Source organism: Pongo abelii, chromosome X, assembly GCF_028885655.2.
Source record: "Pongo abelii isolate AG06213 chromosome X, NHGRI_mPonAbe1-v2.0_pri, whole genome shotgun sequence".
Lineage (NCBI taxonomy): Eukaryota > Metazoa > Chordata > Mammalia > Primates > Hominidae > Pongo > Pongo abelii.
The window spans coordinates 117846805-117865031 of record NC_072008.2 but is presented as its reverse complement, the minus strand read 5'-3'; the positions used below and the strand labels follow the sequence as shown (position 1 = coordinate 117865031).

At 41.4% G+C, this 18227-nt stretch overlaps 1 protein-coding gene across 1 annotated transcript in view; it reads left to right on the top strand.

The window, feature by feature from the left end:
- TRPC5 (transient receptor potential cation channel subfamily C member 5) overlaps nt 1-18227 on the top strand; it is a 322560-nt gene that overhangs the window by 124567 nt on the left and 179766 nt on the right. The window contains exon 2 of the mRNA XM_002832004.3: nt 7315-7713. Coding sequence (XP_002832050.1) covers nt 7336-7713 — 378 coding nt within the window. The 5' untranslated portion in view covers nt 7315-7335. The remainder of the gene's footprint in view (nt 1-7314; nt 7714-18227) is intronic.

Genomic DNA, 18227 nt, shown 5'->3' with positions numbered 1-18227 from the left:
TAAGCTTCAGATGCTGACTGGATCTCTCCTCCTGATGTCCCCCACCCCAAAGAAAACCTCAAACACCAACGTATCCAAATGTGACATGATTATGTCCCATTGCCCTCACCCAAATCCTTTGAATTGTAACTACTGGACTTGCTTCTGCCATTTTCCATTTGTTTTCTATACGTCATATATTTTTTGTTCTTCAATTCCTTCATTAATACCTTCTTTTGTGTTTGACTTTTTGTAGTGTATCATTTTTATTCACTTCTCATTTCCTATTCTAGCTATTTCTTAGTTATTTTCTTAGTGGCTACCATGGAGATTAAAATTAACATCTTAAATATATAGCAAACTGGCTTGAATTAATAACATAGCTTAAATAGTATAAATAACTCTGTTCCTATGCAGCTCTCTTTTCCTTTATGTTGTTATTGTCACAATTTTTTATATCATACATGTCCACTAACATAGATGCATAATTTTGGTTTCATGCATTTGTCTTCTAAATCATATAGAAAAAAATAGAGCTTACAAACCAAAAGTACAATAATACTGGCTTTTAAATTTAGCTATGTAGTTACATTTATCAGTGTTCTTTATTTCTTCATATGGCTTCAAATTGCAATCCAATCTCAAGGACTCTCTCCCTTTAGCATCTATTGTTGGACAGATCAGTAAACAACAAACTTCCTCAGCTTTTGTCTAAGAATGTCTTACTTTTGCCTTCATTTTAGAAGAATCATTTACAGGATATAGAACTCTTGATTGAAGATATTTTATTTCTTTTAGCACTTATCATCTACTGAATTTGGGTCTCTGTATGTTGTTTTTGAAGAGAAATTGGATGTTAATTTTATTGAGCATCCCTTGCATGTGACGAGTCACTTCCCTCACTGATTTCAAGATTCTCTGTCTTTGGCTTTTGACAATTTGATTGTAGTATGTATCAGTGGGAATTTCTTTCAGTTTTTCCTGCTTGGAGGTCTTTGAATTTCTCGGATTTGTAGATTCACAAAAGGCAATTACTTTTGCACCAACCTAATAACTTAGCCTTAAACTAATTAAGACTCAATCCTTGAGGTGAAGGAGGGGCTTCTTGCCCGAGCCCATGACTGCGTGGGGATGTGGTTAATCTCACAAACAAAAGCAGGGCTCTGCCAACAGAGCATTCTCCCATCTCTATCCCCACCATTCTTTCATTTAATAATTCAATACATATTTATTGGGAGCTTACTATGTGCCAGATACTGGGAATAAAATAGTGAACATGACTGATGAGGTTCTGGCTATTATGGAGTTTACATTTGGGTTGGGAGAGCCAAATGTTAAAATAGTGAACAAATAAAAATGTAGTCAATTCAAATAATTATAAGTTCTTGAAGAACTTACCTTGAAAAAAATGTAGATGGAAATCAAGCTAGGATAGTGAGATGCAGAATGACATGTGTGGGGCTTGAAAGCGTGGTCTTGAAAGGCTTCACTGAAGAGAGGACATTTATTCTGAAACTATACAATAGGAAGGAAACTGTGCAGCTTTATGGAAGAGGACTAAAGTGTAAGGACCCCTACGTGATCACATGCTTGACAGGTTTAAAGAACAGATAGAAGGCTAGTGTGTTCTTAAATACCATTGTGTTTTATATACCCACGTCTGAGCACATGCTGTATCTACAATCTAGAATGACATCCCTAGATTGTTGCTGTGTAGGAAACTCTTACCAACCCTTCAAGACACAGCTCAAATATTACTTCCTCTGTGATGCCTTCCCTTATCTCTAACACTTAAAGTTGAACACTTCCTTCTTTGTATCCATACTATCAATTAGAATCTCTATCACCCTGCACTATGTTTAACTTATTTATATTTTTGTCTCCACCTCTGGACTTGGAGTTGCTTGATGGCAAGGGCAATGTCATTTATATATGCATATTTGTGTTCCCTACTACCAAGTGCTCTGGGCGTGACAAATAGTAGATGCTCAGCAAGTACTTACTGAACTGAAACACTGAATATCTACTATTGCTGGCACTCTCATAGATTCTGTGGAGCATACAAAAGAATCTGCCTTCATTGAAGTAGTCAGGAATGTAGACTCTGGTGCCAGAAGCTTGACTCCAATCCCATTCCCACCACTTACCAGCTGCGTGACCTTAAAAAATTACTTAACCTCTCTGTGCTTCAGGTTCCTTATCTGTAAGGTGGGAGATAACAGTGGTAACTGTCTAAAAGTGAGTATTAGTTTAAATAATGTATATGAAACATTTAGCACACACAGTACCTGGCACAGAATAAGTGTTGAGTCTTACCTTACTTATAAATTAAGGAAATAATTAGATTGACAAGATTTATACACATGAAAAACAAAATACTGCAAATATATTACTATACAGAACTGTTTAAAGTGCCTCCTGAACCAAGATGTTGCAGCACTATGACCTCAACAAAGCATTGCTGAATGAATGAATGAATGAATGGACTAAAAAAAAAAAGCCACAGTACAATCTGTGCTGATCTGACCATTTCTAGAGCACTGTGTTCACTTCTGAACATTACATTTTAAGAGAAACAAAGTACTTTATAACTAGAAGCAGACCAGTAGGATGCTCCAAAATCTGGAAAGTATCTAATAAGAATGATTGAAGAAACTGAGAATGGTTAGGTAGAGGAATACATTACTGCTGACATTAAACATTTGAAAGTTGTCATGTGTAATAAAGGGGAGCTTTGCTTGATGCTGCTCTAGAGAGCAGAACTTGGGCCAGGAGATAAAAGTTATAGGCAGGTGATTTCAGCTGAACATAGGAGAGTATTTGCTGAAAGTCGGTGTTCACCATGCAGGTGAGGAAGTGGTGAGTTTTCCATCTGTGGAGGTGCTGATTAACCGAACAATCACTTAACAAGGATACTGTCAAGGGGACTTTTTCATTGGGCTGGGGGTTATTCTAGATGGACTTTGGAGTTCTTAACAGGAGGTTCAAGATCTGGACCTTTCGGGGAAAGAATAGTGTCACTACATTAAAATTAGTTCTCAAAGTGATAATCTCGTAGAAGCCAAAATGCTCTCAGAATCAACAACCCCATAACTTTCCCATGACCAGCCCACCCCTGTGCTTTTATACAAGAAATTTCCACTATAGGCACTTTTTGGACGGCTCATTCAAGGTCCCTGTTCAAATATTATTTTTTTTCCTAGGAGAAGTATGGTTTTAAGCCACTCAGCCATTATCATCAGCTTCTATTATAGTGCCTGGTATATATTAAGAATTAGTTGTTCAATGTGTTACCAGTCATTCACACCTTAGATCATACAAATTTATCAGATTAAATTTACTTGCCTTAGAAAGGCCCTGAAGAGATAGACAACTGGACAGATAAGTTTGGAAAATTGTGAAAGGTCACAAGGGTTTTACCATTTAAGCTTCAGTCTCCATGACACACGGGGCAAGCCATGCACAGATACCACGACACTCTGAAGGTACTGATGCTTTCTTAGTTAGGTAGAAAGCCACCCTTTCCTCCTCACAGATGAAGTCTTATGCTGGGCAGAAATCTGGGCTGGGATTTGCCAAAGCCATTTTGTGTCCTGGCCTTCTGCCAAGTCCATCGATTTAGCTCTTTGAATCGCATCATTTAAGCCCACAAATGTCACAGATTCTATTAGACAAACTCCTCTGGCCAGCAGCAAAGAAAAGAGAGAACATGATAAGCCCTCTGAGGCAGCCTGTTAGATCATTCTTAATCTTTCATGGTTGGAGAACTACATTGCGAGTGGGGTTCACTGGCAGAATGGCATGAAATACTGGCAGGTTTTGTTTCTTTAGTTAAGAATATACCTCGAGGCTTAGCTTTGGTTAATGGCAGATGAGTGCATCTACCAAGTATAAAGGTAAAGGGTAATGGGGAAAAATCTTCCAAATAATACATTCTTAAAAGATACCAGAAACTCTGTCACTAGTTACTTATTCTCAGAATAATGGCAGAGTAGGCCTAACAGCAAGCATGCAGAGAAAGGATTGGCCTCTGAGCCTGGAGTGAGGCTGAGGCTAAAGCTATGAGTGAGGGTCAAGTGGCTGCAGCTGTGGGGATTGGAAAAGGGCAAAGAATTAGGCAAGTCATTAGACAGCTATATGAGTCTGCATGTCAACAGACAATGCAGGAAACCCATTTTTGCATTATTCTTTATTCATAGTATAGAGCTGGGCATAACTATTTAACAGAGATTTCCAAGGCTGGATACCAGACCTCTCCTTTACCCTCCATCACTTCACCCCCATTCTTTTAGCCAGACATTGCTTTAATTCCAAAGTCATAGCAATGTTCCTAATGAAGGAATTCATGTTGATATATTACTAGTTTTTAGCCATGTGATTTATTATTTCATCCAGGGGTAGTTTTGGCAATGTAGTCCCTTAAAGCAAGAGTGACTCTAATGGTAAAATCTCAGGCAAATGTTTGTAGATTTATTTTTTCTAAAGAGGAATATTATTGAGGCCCCTTACAACAGAGCCCACTGGAAAATTACATACACCAGACTAATTCCAAATGCAAGAGATGAAAATTAAAACTGGACTTTGAACTGACTATATATCATCCGATTATACTTGCCTCAAGTTACAAATTACCATGATTTTACTGTTTTCTCTCTTCACTACTTTAACCCATGCATCTGGCACGTACTGAGAATTCTATGAATGTTACTGCTTGTTGCCTTCATTATGATTACAATTAGAGGCAGTGGTAGTAATAGTGCCACTCCAGTACCTGGCACCATGCCTGAGCCATGTTAAGTATTCAAAACTAATGATTATTTTTATAACTTTATTGCCCCAGCTTCTGGCACAGTGCCTGGCACGTAATAGGGCACCGATTGAGTTAGTTTCCTTCATTCTCACCTTTCCCTGGGATACAATATTCTTCTGCTTCCCCTCACAACTGTGCCTTACTAAGGGGGTTGCAGATCTTCCTGTAGCAGTAATGCTTCCTATAGCAGTAACACCACCAGTGACACCATCTGAAAGGACATCTAGCCTTTTCTTCCATGGTAGCCTCTTAAATGGCAAATGGGCAGCAAGTGTTCAAGACCATTTTTCAGATGAGGATACCAAGATTATGAGCTATTGCTTTGGAATGTTAGCTCACCTCTAATCCTTATATCCTATTAAGCTGAAAAAATAAGACCCCTTGCGTTCCCCCCCAACCCATCACCCAGTTAGGCCGTAACTGATCTCATCTTTCTTGTTGCACTCGGCAGTGCCTGAACTGCCCCCACACTTTCATGTTTAATTCATCCTCCAAGGATTAGCCTAAGAGCTACCATCTTTATGAAACTTTCTGTGAGGCCTCCAGCCCTCAATGAGCAGGGTTGTATTGTTTCCTATCCCCTAGCAGGGGCTAGCAGAGTGCTAGACACAATAGAGGCTCTCTGTGTGTTTGTATTGATTAAATAAATAGAAGCTAATTGGGTTGTTGGTCCTCACTTTAGGAGGTCACACTATCCCTTCTCTCCCCCGCTCATTTTTGTTTACAAGGTAAAGGCAGGGAGGCAGTCTACAATTAGTATCATTAAAGTTTTGTGCTGTGTATTGGCAAATGCTTACTCCAAGTGCTGTTCATTTAGCCACTTTCACTACTTTCACTTTACTTGCAAGTAGTGAAAGAATGTATCAGTGCTGCTTCAGCCAGTGAAACAGCACCCTCTTCTCTTGGGATTTAGATGTGGAGAGAGATTTGTCATTTGGGTCTTGAGGCAGTGAAACAGCACCCTCTTCTCTTGGGATTTAGATGTGGAGAGAGATTTGTCATTTGGGTCTTGAGGCAGTGAAACAGCACCCTGTTCTCTTGGGATTTAGATGTGGAGAGAAATTTGTCATTTGGGCCTGCTCAGGGCAAGAGTCAACACTCATCTTCAAATACTAACTTCCCAGAAGGTCACAAGCGCATGAATTGCAAATACCATTTGATATAAGATACGCCTCCCCCTCTGCCAAAGCAGGGATGTCATTACCTGGAAGACTGAGGTAAATGTTGGTGGAAGCTTCATGTCTTTATCTTTTCTTACATCCAGAAGGTGAGAAAAGAGGCTCTTTAGCACATTTCCGTGTCCTTTAGCTGGCAAAACAGTTAAGTAATGAGACACTGGAATAGGTCCATCCTAACTCAGCCTCCAGAGCGGCCTGGAGGCCTCAGGGATGAGGAGAAAAGTAGAGCCAACACCTAATAGATCTGAGCCTCATTTTCTCCCTTGGAGAAGATAATCATTCCCATCTCACAGGGATGCTACAGGGAGTTAATGAGGAATGTGTATAAATTTTATCTGTCAACTATGAGGCAAGAGCTCTATACTGCGATTCATTCTATGTGATTGAAGACAAAGGCTGTCTTTTTACCTTTGTCTCCCAGAGACAGTTTAAACACATTGTAGGAGCTCAATAACTAGGTTTTTACTTTAAAACTAATTCTATTAAATATAACCTGGATTTAGGTATGATACAAATAAAACAGACCATTCACTTATCAGAATTTAATCAAACAGATTCTCAGATCTGTTAGCTTTTCATTTGAAATGGCAGAGGAAAAAATCATGAGCAGGCACAGAGGGTACACGCTTATCTTTTGCTGTTGGCTTTGGCCTATTGGAGTCAGTACCCCTTCCCCCAGTGAGCAGCAGCAAGAAGCAGGGTTGCAGTTAGAACTGGAATAGGATTTCAATCCAGGATGTGCATCTGGGATAGTTACAAATGTAATCTTGAAAATTAGCATAGAACCAGAGACCTAGAGCCTGAAGGAAATTGGCCAAAGAAGATTTCCAACTTTGCATCACTAGTCAGAAGTGTTACCATGAGTATTTTCAGGCACCAGAAGAGAAGGAAGGTAGGAACTAGCTTATGCCATGTCCTAGGAGGTTTACCCTATGCCAGTTGCTTTGATAATGTATATCTTATTTAACTCTCACAATAGCTTTATGAGGTAGGAATTATTCTGTAGCACAGGACCTGGCACACAGCAAGCAGTCACTAAATGATAACTGCGAGTAATATTATTAAGATTGATAACCTTAGTATTAATAAATAAAGTACAGAGGGCTTGAGTAACTTACTCAAGGCCACAGAACTGGCAAGTCATAAAACCAGGATTTAAGCCCAGGTCTTCCTGACCCCAAAGCCTGGGCTTTTTCTGTTATACTTCTTTGTAAGAGGAAAAAAGATTGTGTCATTGAAGTAGTTTAGGATTTTCTAACCCCTTAGCAGGGCTGCCTCCATAACTGGCCACTTGAGACCTCCACGTATCTAAGGATATTTTTGGTCTTTCTCTGTTTCCTCACTCAGATTTCTAAATTGCTGTGAACCATGGCCCAACTGTACTACAAAAAGGTCAACCACTCACCGTACAGAGACCGCATCCCCCTGCAAATTGTGAGGGCTGAGACAGAGCTCTCTGCGGAGGAGAAGGCCTTCCTCAATGCTGTGGAGAAGGGGGACTATGCCACTGTGAAGCAGGCCCTTCAGGAGGCTGAGATCTACTATAATGTTAACATCAACTGCATGGACCCCCTGGGCCGGAGTGCCCTGCTCATTGCCATTGAGAACGAGAACCTGGAGATCATGGAGCTACTGCTGAACCACAGTGTGTATGTGGGTGATGCATTGCTCTATGCCATACGCAAGGAAGTGGTGGGCGCTGTGGAGCTTCTGCTCAGCTACAGGCGGCCCAGCGGAGAGAAGCAGGTAAGAGAAATTCCTATAGGCTGGGAAAGAGCCAGGCACAACAGGGCACCAGGTCAGAAGCCCTGAAACTAGGGAAGGTTAGGTGGTCTGGAATTGAGATGCCCTATCTCAGAAATTGCACCAGTGATCTCAGGTAGCATCCTGGAGCTACCCTACGTGGCCCATGCTGAGTTTTACTGATTTACCTTTTCCTTATTAGTGTTTGCCCATATACATTCAGTACTCACTGAATGTACTTAGCAACCCAATGATGTGTTCTTTGTTTCCAGACTATTCAAGCCCCTTCTAACCTTCGTACACCCTGCTTTCTATCTTCCGTTTCCTCCTCTACTCAAAGGTTATATTCTAGAAAAGGAGGGACAAAATACAGACTTGGGCTTTCTACTTCTCATTAGCCTCTCTCTGAAGACAATACAGGAGGCCTTTAAACTTGAGTGCCATGGTGCAGGTGCTTATGGAATAAGGCCTCATATATTTTCCCAGTACCTATCAAGGACTTCATTCCACTTCCAAATGTTTGGGGTTTTGCCTCTGTGATTCTCATATCCTCCAAGGCACCTAGGTTTGATACTCTGAAGTCATCTTTTATTTGTCTGGCTCCCTTGCCTGCATGTCCAATCCCCGAGTCCTGTGATTCCTTCCTTCCAAATATCTTTCATATACTTTCTCTCCTCTCTAGTTCATCTTTCACCAGTCTGGCTCTGGTTCTCAACATCTCTCTCTTAGATGAGTGGTTCCTAAAGTGCGGTCCCTTGACTAGCAGCATCAGCATTACCTGGGAACTTGTTAGAAACGCAAATTCTCAGGCCTCTGCCACAGCCCTATTGAATCAGAAACTCTGGGGTGGGGCCCCAACAAGCCCTCCAGAGGATTATCATGTACAATGAAGTTTGAGAACTGCTGTCCTAGATTAATATAAAGCTCTTCTGACTGGTCTTGTCTCTAGCATGTTCCCCTCTCTCAAATCCCGAGCAATAATATCCCGAGAATAAGGCATTATTCTCCCTAAATAGCATTATTCTCCCTAAAATAGCATTATAAGCCTGTCATTCCTGTGCATCCTTTTGCAGCTTCCCTTCTGCTGTCTAAAGGTTCACTGAAAATGAACTTACAGTAGGCAGATTAATAGGACAAAATGGCATACAAAATGTATTAACATGCATATGGACATGGAAACCATACACAAAGTTTGAGGCTCAAAGAAAAGTCAGATGTTTGAGACATAAATACTCTCTTCATAGGGTAGAAATGTATGGACCTGGGAGGCAAACATTATTTTATAAATGATTATCTTTGGACTCTGGATGGTGCCAACAAGTTAAGGGAAAGTGAGGGGTGGAACTGCACAAGAACTAATGCTGTCTTTTTTTTCTTAAATTTCCATAGGTTATTGCAGAGCAGGTAGTGCTTGGTTACATGAGTAAGTTTTTTAGTGATTATCTGTGAGATTTTGGTGCACCCATCACCATGAGCAGTATATACTGCAGCCTATTTGTAGTCTTTTATTCCTCTCCCCCTTCCCTTCCTTGTACCCTGAGTCCCCAAAGTCCATTGTGTCATTCTTATGCCTTTGCATCCTTATAGCTTAGCTCCCACTTATGAGTGAGAACATACAATGTTTGTTTTTCCATTTCTGAATTACTTCACTTAGGAAAATGGTCTCCAATCTCATCCAGGTTGCTGCATATGCCATTAATTAATTCTTTTTTTTTGAGACAGAGTCTCACTCTGTCACCCAGGCTGGAGTGCAGTGGTGCGATCTCTGCTCACTGTAAGCTCCACCTCCTGGGTTGATGCCATTCTCCTGCCTCAGCCTCCCGAGTAGCTGGGACTACAGGCGCCTGCCACCATGCCTGGCTAATTTTTTTGTATTTTTAGTAGAGACAGGGTTTCACTGTGTTAGCCAGGATGTTCTTGATCTCCTGACCTCGTGATCCACCCACCTTGGCCTCCCAAAGTGCGGGGATTACAGGAGTGAGCCACTGTGCCCAGCCAACTCATTCCTTTTTATGGCTGAGTAGTATTCCATTGTATATATATATATATACGCCACAGTTTCTTTATCCACTTGTTGATTGATGGGCATTTGGGTTGGTTCCATGTTTTTGCAATTGTGAATTGTTCTGCTGTAAATATGCATGTGCAAGTATCTTTTTCATATAATGACTTCTTTTCCCCTGGGTAGATACCCAGTAGTGGGATTGCTGGATAAAATGATAGTTCTACTTGTAGTTCTTTAAGGAATCTCCACACTGTTTTCCATAGTGGTTGTACTAGTTTACATTCCCACCAGCAGCATAGAAGTGTTCCCTGTTCACTGCATCCACGCCAACATCTACTATTTTTTTTTAAATTTTTTGATTATGGCCATTCTAGCAGGAGTGAGGTGGTATCACTCTGTGGTTTTGATTTGCATTTCCCTGATCATCAGTGATGTTGAGCATTTTTTCATATGTTTGTTGGCCGTTTGTGTATCTTCTTTTGAGAATTGTCTATTCATGTCCTTAGCCCACTTTTTGATGGGAGTGTTTTTGTTGTTGTTGATTTGCTTGAGATTTTCATTGTGGATTCTGGATATTAGTCCTTTGTCAGATGTATAGATTGTGAAGAATTTTTTCCCACTCTGTGGGTTGTTTGTTAACTCTGCTGCCTGTTCCTTTTGCTGTGCAAAAGCTCTTTAGTTTAATTAAGTTCCAGCAATTTATCTTTGTTTTTATTGCATTTGCTTTTGGGTTCTTGGTCATGAAATCCTTGCCTAAGCCAATATCTAGAAGGGTTTTTCCAATGTTATCTTCTAGAATTTTTATAGTTTCATGTCTTAGGTTTAAGTCCTTAATCCATCTTGAGTTGATTTTTGTATAAGGTGAGAGATGAGGACCCAGTTTCATTCTCCTACATGTGGCTAGCCAATTATCCCAGCACCATTTGTTGAAAAGGGTGTCCTTCCCCCACTTTATGTTTTCTTATTATGCAGATGAAGTCCCCTAGGTAATCTCTTGGAGCTGCCCTCAGACAAATACATGAAAAGTCCGTCGGGTCACGGTGATGACTGCCCATCTCTTCTCCATGGTTGATCTTTCTTGGTTATTTGATTAGATTTCTAGGGAGGGAGTCTTAAGACAATTGCATTTCTTTTGGAAAGAAGCTTCTTTACTCAGATAAGGAAGTTACAGAGAGTCCCTCGGGGTATATCCTTAAAAAGGATCAGAGAGACAGGGAGGTGGACAAAGGTCAGAAAGAGAGCTCAGTTCTGAGGCTTATTTTTGAGGCCTTTCCACTTTTCTTTCTTTTTTTTTTTTTTTTGGAGATGGAGCTCACTCTGTCACCCAGGCTGGAGTGCAGTGGCGCAATCTCGGCTCACTGCAACCTCCGCCTCCCGGGTTCAAGCAACTCTCCTGCCTCAGCCTCCCGAGTAGCTGGGACTAGAGATGCACACCGCCATGCCTGGCTAATTTTTTGTATTTTAGTAGAGATGGGATTTCAACGTGTTGCCCAGGCTGGTCTCGAACTCCTGAGCTCAGGCAATCCGCCCAACTCAGCCTCCCAAAGTACTAGGATTACAGGCATGAGCCACTGCGCCCAGCGGCCTTTCCATTTTTCAAAGCACTCAGCATGTTTAAGTGCCATATTTTGGGGAATTATTTTCTGTACCCCAACACTTTCAATAACTGTAGTTATTAGAAAAGAAACCAATCCATGAAGCTTGTACCTCAATGCCCTCATGCAATGGTCTTTCCAGTCCTGTATTCCCCTAGCCCCTTCTAAACACCCCTCAAGTCAGACAGGTCTCTCTTCACTGTCTCTCTTCTTTAGGAACACAGAATTATGCACATAGTAGGGACAAAAAAATACTAAATCATCAAAATTGGAATACCTCAACACTTTCCAAAAAGTAGAAACAGTAGATAACAAAACCAAAATTGCAAATTTCTTAGAAATAGTAATAATGGAAACACTCAGCATCAAATCTAATGGTATATGCCCAAAGCTGAGTTTAAAGGAAATTCATAGCTTTCATATTTGCCTAATTAAACAAAAAAGAATGAAAATAAACTTAATTATAACTCATGGACTAAGAATTATAATAAATGGAGCAGAAAGCAAAGACACTATGTGATAATAAAAGTTCCTTGAGTAAAGGGCCTGAATCCCCCTCCACCATCAGCATTGAACAGAGTACTAAGAGAGTAGGATTTTCTCTCTCTTGTTCACTGCTGTATTACATCACTAGAAAAATTATTGGTACATCATCAACACTTCATAAAGGTATATTTAATGAATGAGTAACATACAACCCACACTGTGCTAAGTATCTGACATGGCTTATCCCATTCAATCCTCTTAGCAGCTCTATTAGATAGACAGTATTATTATCATCCCTATTTTACCATAAGAAAAATTGAGACCAGCTGCAGTGGCTCACGCCTGTAATCCCAGCACTTTGGGATTTGCCCGAGGTGGGCAGTTCACTTGAGCTCAGGAGTTCAAGACCAGCCTAGGAGAAACCTGGTCTCTACTAAAAACAGAAAAATTAGCTGGGTGTGGTAGTGCAGGCCTGTAATTCCAGCTACTCAGAAGGCTGAGACAGGAGAATCACTTGAACCCAGGAAGCGGAGGTTGCAGTGAGCCAAGATCGCACCACTATACTCCAGCCTGAGTGGCAGAGAGACACTCTGTCTCAAAATAAATAAATAAAAAAGAAAAATTGACTCACATGATGATTAGGTCAATTGTCCAAGATCCCAACTAGTCAATGTGAGAGCCAGCATTCAAACCCAGGCAGCTTAGCTCTTGAACACACTCTCTTAACCACTAAGCCACACTGCTTCTCTAGCAGTCTGAGTAAGTCAGGATTCCCAGCACAGAAGTTCTGAGACAAAGTAGATCAATGGAGGATATATCAGCCCTCTGGAAAGGAGGGGCCTGAAGGATTTGGATGACTAGCAAAGCAGAGAGGTGTGAATATATTCCTGACTTGACTCGGTCCACCTCACTATCTCCATTAAAACTGATATGTTTTATTCCCCATTTCCCCAGATCCCTGCCAAGTGCCTGGGTGATTTAATGTGCTATTCTATACTAAGGCTTACCCAGCTACACTGCTCCAGAATGACTTTGCCAGCCTCTGAGAATCTGCAGCCCATTGGCTTTTCCCTTCACTTGACACCAATCACATATCATTTTGTACTATTGGCTAGCCTTACTTGTGTAAATGTCTGATCTCTGTAATTAAATTGTTTCTCAAATGTGAGGCAAAAATCTAATGTTCAATGGTTTCCATGTTTCCCTCATCAGTACTTAACCCAGTGCCTAGTACGTGATGGGTGATATATAAATGTTTGCTGAGGAACATGAAAGAGTTAAGTGAATCTCCCAGAAAAGCACATGGCTTGCTGATTGAACAAGACCCTCTGGACTTTCATATTCAACTTGATTTAGCTTCATTACAGTTTTGGGAATGAGGAGATCACAGAGAAGGTTCCAAGAAGGAGGCTAGTAATGCCAGCTCTGTCTGAGTTTTGAAAGTGGGCCGAGTTCTCATTTGATGGCCCTCATTTCCTCCATCTTTCCTCTATGCTCTACTGAATGCTGAGGCTCTGCCAGTCAGGAAGAAAGACACTAGGCAAACTTATACCAAAGTGCAGTCAAAGGCATGACCTCCCTGGGGAAAGGTACTACTTAACTTACAGGAATGAACCTACTGACAGTGGAAAGTCAATCCTATGGAACCTGGGTAAAGCCACTTGGCTCAGGCAGGTTTTTATCAGGACCCTTTCATACACATTCCCAATATAATACCTACTTTGTCCGTACTTAGCTATCACACTGTATGTACAAACCCACAAAGTTATCAGCTCCATTCCCAAGTCTCTTCAGCAGCCTTCTCTTCCCTTTCTTCTCTCTCCCTCTAACCCCCACCATGAGCCTCTGCTAAATTTCATTTTCTTCCATTGCTCTGACAATCTCTGTGATAAGTCATATGTCAGTAACTATAACTGTCACAGTACTGGAGTTCTGTCTTTCTGGGAGATAGAAACAAAATTTGTTTACTTGGGAGCCATCAGGGATGTGAGCAAACACAGACCTTCTGAAGGACTTTTGGTTTAGACGGACAAGCCATTTTCAGGGAGGCCTTTCTCCCACACCTGGAATTCAAACAACTACTCTTTTTCACTGAGTCCCTCCCTTATCTTTCCAGGAGATTGGGCACAGTTGACCTCCATCACTCTTGGGAAGATAAACCACTGCCTTCCTTGGCTTTACTGGGCAGGGGCTTTAGCTCCAGGCTAGAAGTAAGAAGCTGTCTGCTCTATCCTTATCCCAGACTCTTGTGCTCTTCCCCATCTTTTAGTCTATCATCTCAGACAAAGGTCAGGGGCTGGGCATAAGGGGCTGACAGTAACTTCAAGGATCAACTTTGATATGGAGACTTTCATTTTTAATAAGAACGAAATCTTTTAAAATATGATGATACTCTATCAGGTAGAATTTTCCTCACCAAACAGGGGTATGTGTGTCTATGTATGTCTGTGTGTGTGTGCACAGATGTGTGTGTGTATGTTATGTTACTCTGTGGACTTGTTGCTCCAGAAATCTGACCCTCTTGGCCCACTCCCTAATCACTGTAGCCTATTTACTTAGGGGTAGATTTTGACAACCAGGGAAATTTGTGATTTTTGTTGGGTAAATCATCTGAAATTGGTCTCAGCATTCAAAATTCTTGAGACAACATAAGGTCTAATGCCCACCTATTTCTGGTCTAGTATGCTTGCTACCTTTGAGCCACTGACTGTAGACCAGAGGAGTACTGTTATCAGGGAGAGCAAATCTAACCGCAATTCAGAGAGGAGACTCACGTCTGTGTATGCTCAAAACCAGCTCTAAATCAATTGTTGTGCACATGAGAAACTTGTCAAAATGCAGATTTCTGAGCCCCACTACATACCTACAGATTCAGAATCTTGGAGTTTAGGCCTGAAATCAGAATTTTAACAAATGCAACCCCCACCTGTTTCTAGGTAAGAGGTCCGCATACCTCTCTGTATTTGTTTCCTAGGGCTGCCATAACAAATTACCATAAATTGGGTCTCTTAAAACAACAAAAATGTCTTCTCTCACAGGTCAAGAGGTCAGAAGTCTGATAAGAATGTATCAGCATGGCTGGTTTCTTCTGGAGGGAGAATCTGTTCCGTGCCTCCCTGCTAGTCTCTGGTGGTTGCTGCTAATCCTCTGCATACCTTGGCTTATAGCTGCATCACTACAATCTCTGCCTCTGCTGTCAAAGTTCTCCTCTGTATCTTTCTTCTGTGTCTCTGTAGTTTCCTTCTGTGTCTCTTTACCTAAATCTTCCTCTCCTTTTTATTATGAAGATACCAGTCATTTTATTTAGTGCCCACCCTAATCCAGGATGACCTCATCTTAATTTGATTAAATCTGCAAAGACCCTTCTTCCAAATAAGGTCACATTCACAAGTACCAAGAGTTAAGACTTGAATATATCTTTTGGGGGACACAGTTCAACCCACTATACTCTCTATGAGAAATATTTGTCTAAACAAGTGGTTCTTAAACATTTTCAGCAGTAGAGTCTTTCATTAAATGAAAACCCACTCAGATGCAAAACAGACCCAAGCAGAGTTTCCCTAGTTTAAGTGCAGGTTGGGTTTCAAACCCACTTGTTCGTTCTCTCTCTCTCTCTCTCTCTCACACACACACACACACACACACATATACACACTTCTACTCCCACACCTCCTTGGCCCCTGAGGAGTGAACACAGCTTAAAAGCCACTGGCCTACAAGACAGAGTGACAGACTATAATTCACTGTTCATGGTGCAAGCCAGCTTGTAGCTAACAGTGTGACCTTGGGCAAGTCACAGAATCTCTCTGTAGCTCAACTTCACCATCTGCAGAATGAAGCTAACAATACCTAGCCCTACCTAATCCAGAAACCTATTGTGAGAAAGAAATAAGGTTAAGATATGCCCAAGTCTTTTGAAACAAAGGTTTGAAAAATGCTACACAGAGGTCAATAACTATTATTTTCAGCTTTACTCCATCTATTTGACTTAGCATGTCGTATGGAATGGAGAGACCAGCTAGCAAACGGTACTCCTCACAAGGCACCACCAGTGGAGTGAGAGGAAGAGGCTGGTAAACAAACCAACTTAGTTCTAAGATTACCTCCTTCTGCCTGGCCCTGATGGCAATGCTCTCCCGTCTGTTGCCAGGCAATCTGCATGACCTCAAAGTCATCCTTCCTTTTTCACTAGAGTCTAAGGATTTGAGCAACAGGGAGGTAGAGCTGCTGGCCTCTATATCAACAACCCACCCAAGTAATTTTCTTTCTTGGTCACTTGCGTCAATGCAAGCAGGTGAAAAGAGGCTAAGCCAACCTTCTCCCCATGGCCCGCCCCTCTGGGCTCTTCCATAATTACTCATTTGTCTGTGGCAGATGGCTCAAAATTAAAATTGGTCTCACAGATGAGCTAGAGAGATTAAATCTCAACAACACTGATAAGTGTTTATGTTGAGATTATAGAAAATCGGCAACAGGACACTTCATTTACTCCTCCTATCTGTTTTTTTGTCTCAGACTGAGATTACACAGTGTGGAGGGGGACAGCGAGGGCCTGGAGAAAGGTGACTGGATCATGGAGAAGGAGAATAAAATGTCTAGCCTATAAATCTCAAACACTTAATATAAAAGCAGAAATTCAAGGAGAAAATTATAAAAGTCATCCTGCTATTTATAGATAGCCTGCAGTGGTAGAAAGACCACAGGCTTTGAAGCCAGACACTTATTAGATGTGTTTCCTTGGACAAATAATTTAATCTCTCCAAACCCCAGTTTCTTCATCTGTAACTAGGAATGATAATGAAGTCTATTTCATAGTGTTACAGTGAGAATCAAATGAAATAATACATGCATATTACTCAGAAGAGTCCATGATATCTAGTAAGTACTCAATAAATGGTAGCTAGTACTAATCCTACTCCCACCAGGTGAAGCCATGCTGCTCAAATCACCCGCTGGCTAATGTCATTTATTCATTAAAAAAATGTATTAAGCACCCACTAGCACATAGTGGTTAATAATTCAGACTGAACGACCTTGGGAGGTTATTTACCTTGTTTAAGCATCAGTTTCCTTACATGACAAATAGGTTTAGTGATATGATATCATGATAATTCTATTATTTGCTTTGATTCCCATTCCAAAGTCAAACTTCTAGGTGAAAACAATGGATTTTGTCAATCAAATCAAGAAAATAAATCATTTAGTTTAAATTGAGAGAAAAGGACAGAATGACTGCATGGCATCATACTGGCCAAAGTGATAAACTGAGTTACCTACTCTCATGTATCTGTGCTAACTTTCAGTAAACATAGCTTACTTCATTCACAGCATGGAACTGTGGGGAGTTTCAAGATCCTGTGGTCTGAAGTGACCACACTTCAAGGTCACTCAGCTGAGCCTGAACTGACACAAATACCTCCTGTCCCCCGAGCTACTCTTTCTACCACCCCACTTTGCCTTTGAGGAATCATCAGAAATGCTACCATTTACAATGGAGCTGCAATTAAATAAAGCAGCTACAAGTAGTGTCTATCTAGAACAATTCATTGATGACAGAGTTTCAGCAAATGATTAACTCTATTTAGTTCTGTTCAACTTTCTAAGTATTTTTGACTACTAATCATATGCCTCACAATCAAATGGAAATATCCAGTTAGTGCTTTCAAGAAATGTATACTCAGAGTGACATCACCAAGAGAGATGGCTGATTAGAGGTACCTAACATTCATCCCCTCCACAAAAAGTACAAAAACAACAATTAAACAACTACACTTCAACTAGAGTGTCTAAGGGAGAACACCAGAATGTAGCAAGGGACTGGTGAATTCGCTGTGGAGCAGGGAAACTCAGAATGGCAGTGTAGAGAGGGAAGTGAAGCACCCTGCCTCCATGACCCTGTCTCTCTTGCTGAGACTGGCTCAGAGACAGCATGGGCTTCTCATCGTGGGGAAAATATAAACAGAAGATCCCCAGCAGCCCTCATTACTGTCATTGACACCTGCAGTCCTTGCTACAGCAGAGTCCCACAGTCCTCACAGACACTGAGCCCAGTTTAGGGAGCTGCCTGGAGTCCGTGTGGCTGCATTGTTCCAGAGGAGGAGCCCACATGGTGTACCCTCCCTCACAGCACTATCTTGAGACTAGAGCCACTGCTAGAATGCATCTTGCTCTGAGGGCCTATAGCCACTGTATCTCCCCCTCTCTGACGCCCCACTGTCATTCCATCATACTCACACAAGTGGCTGCAATGCCACACTCCAGTTGCTTGGAGCCTAGACCAAGTAGAACAGCTGTGACTTTGACACCCAAGCCTATGCAGTGCCCTGCATTTCAAGGAACAAGCAACCCTGCACAGTGGGGAAGCCACTTCCATGACTGGTGGAACTGCCACACTTTTCACATCCCTGACCTACCCAGCAGCATCATTATCA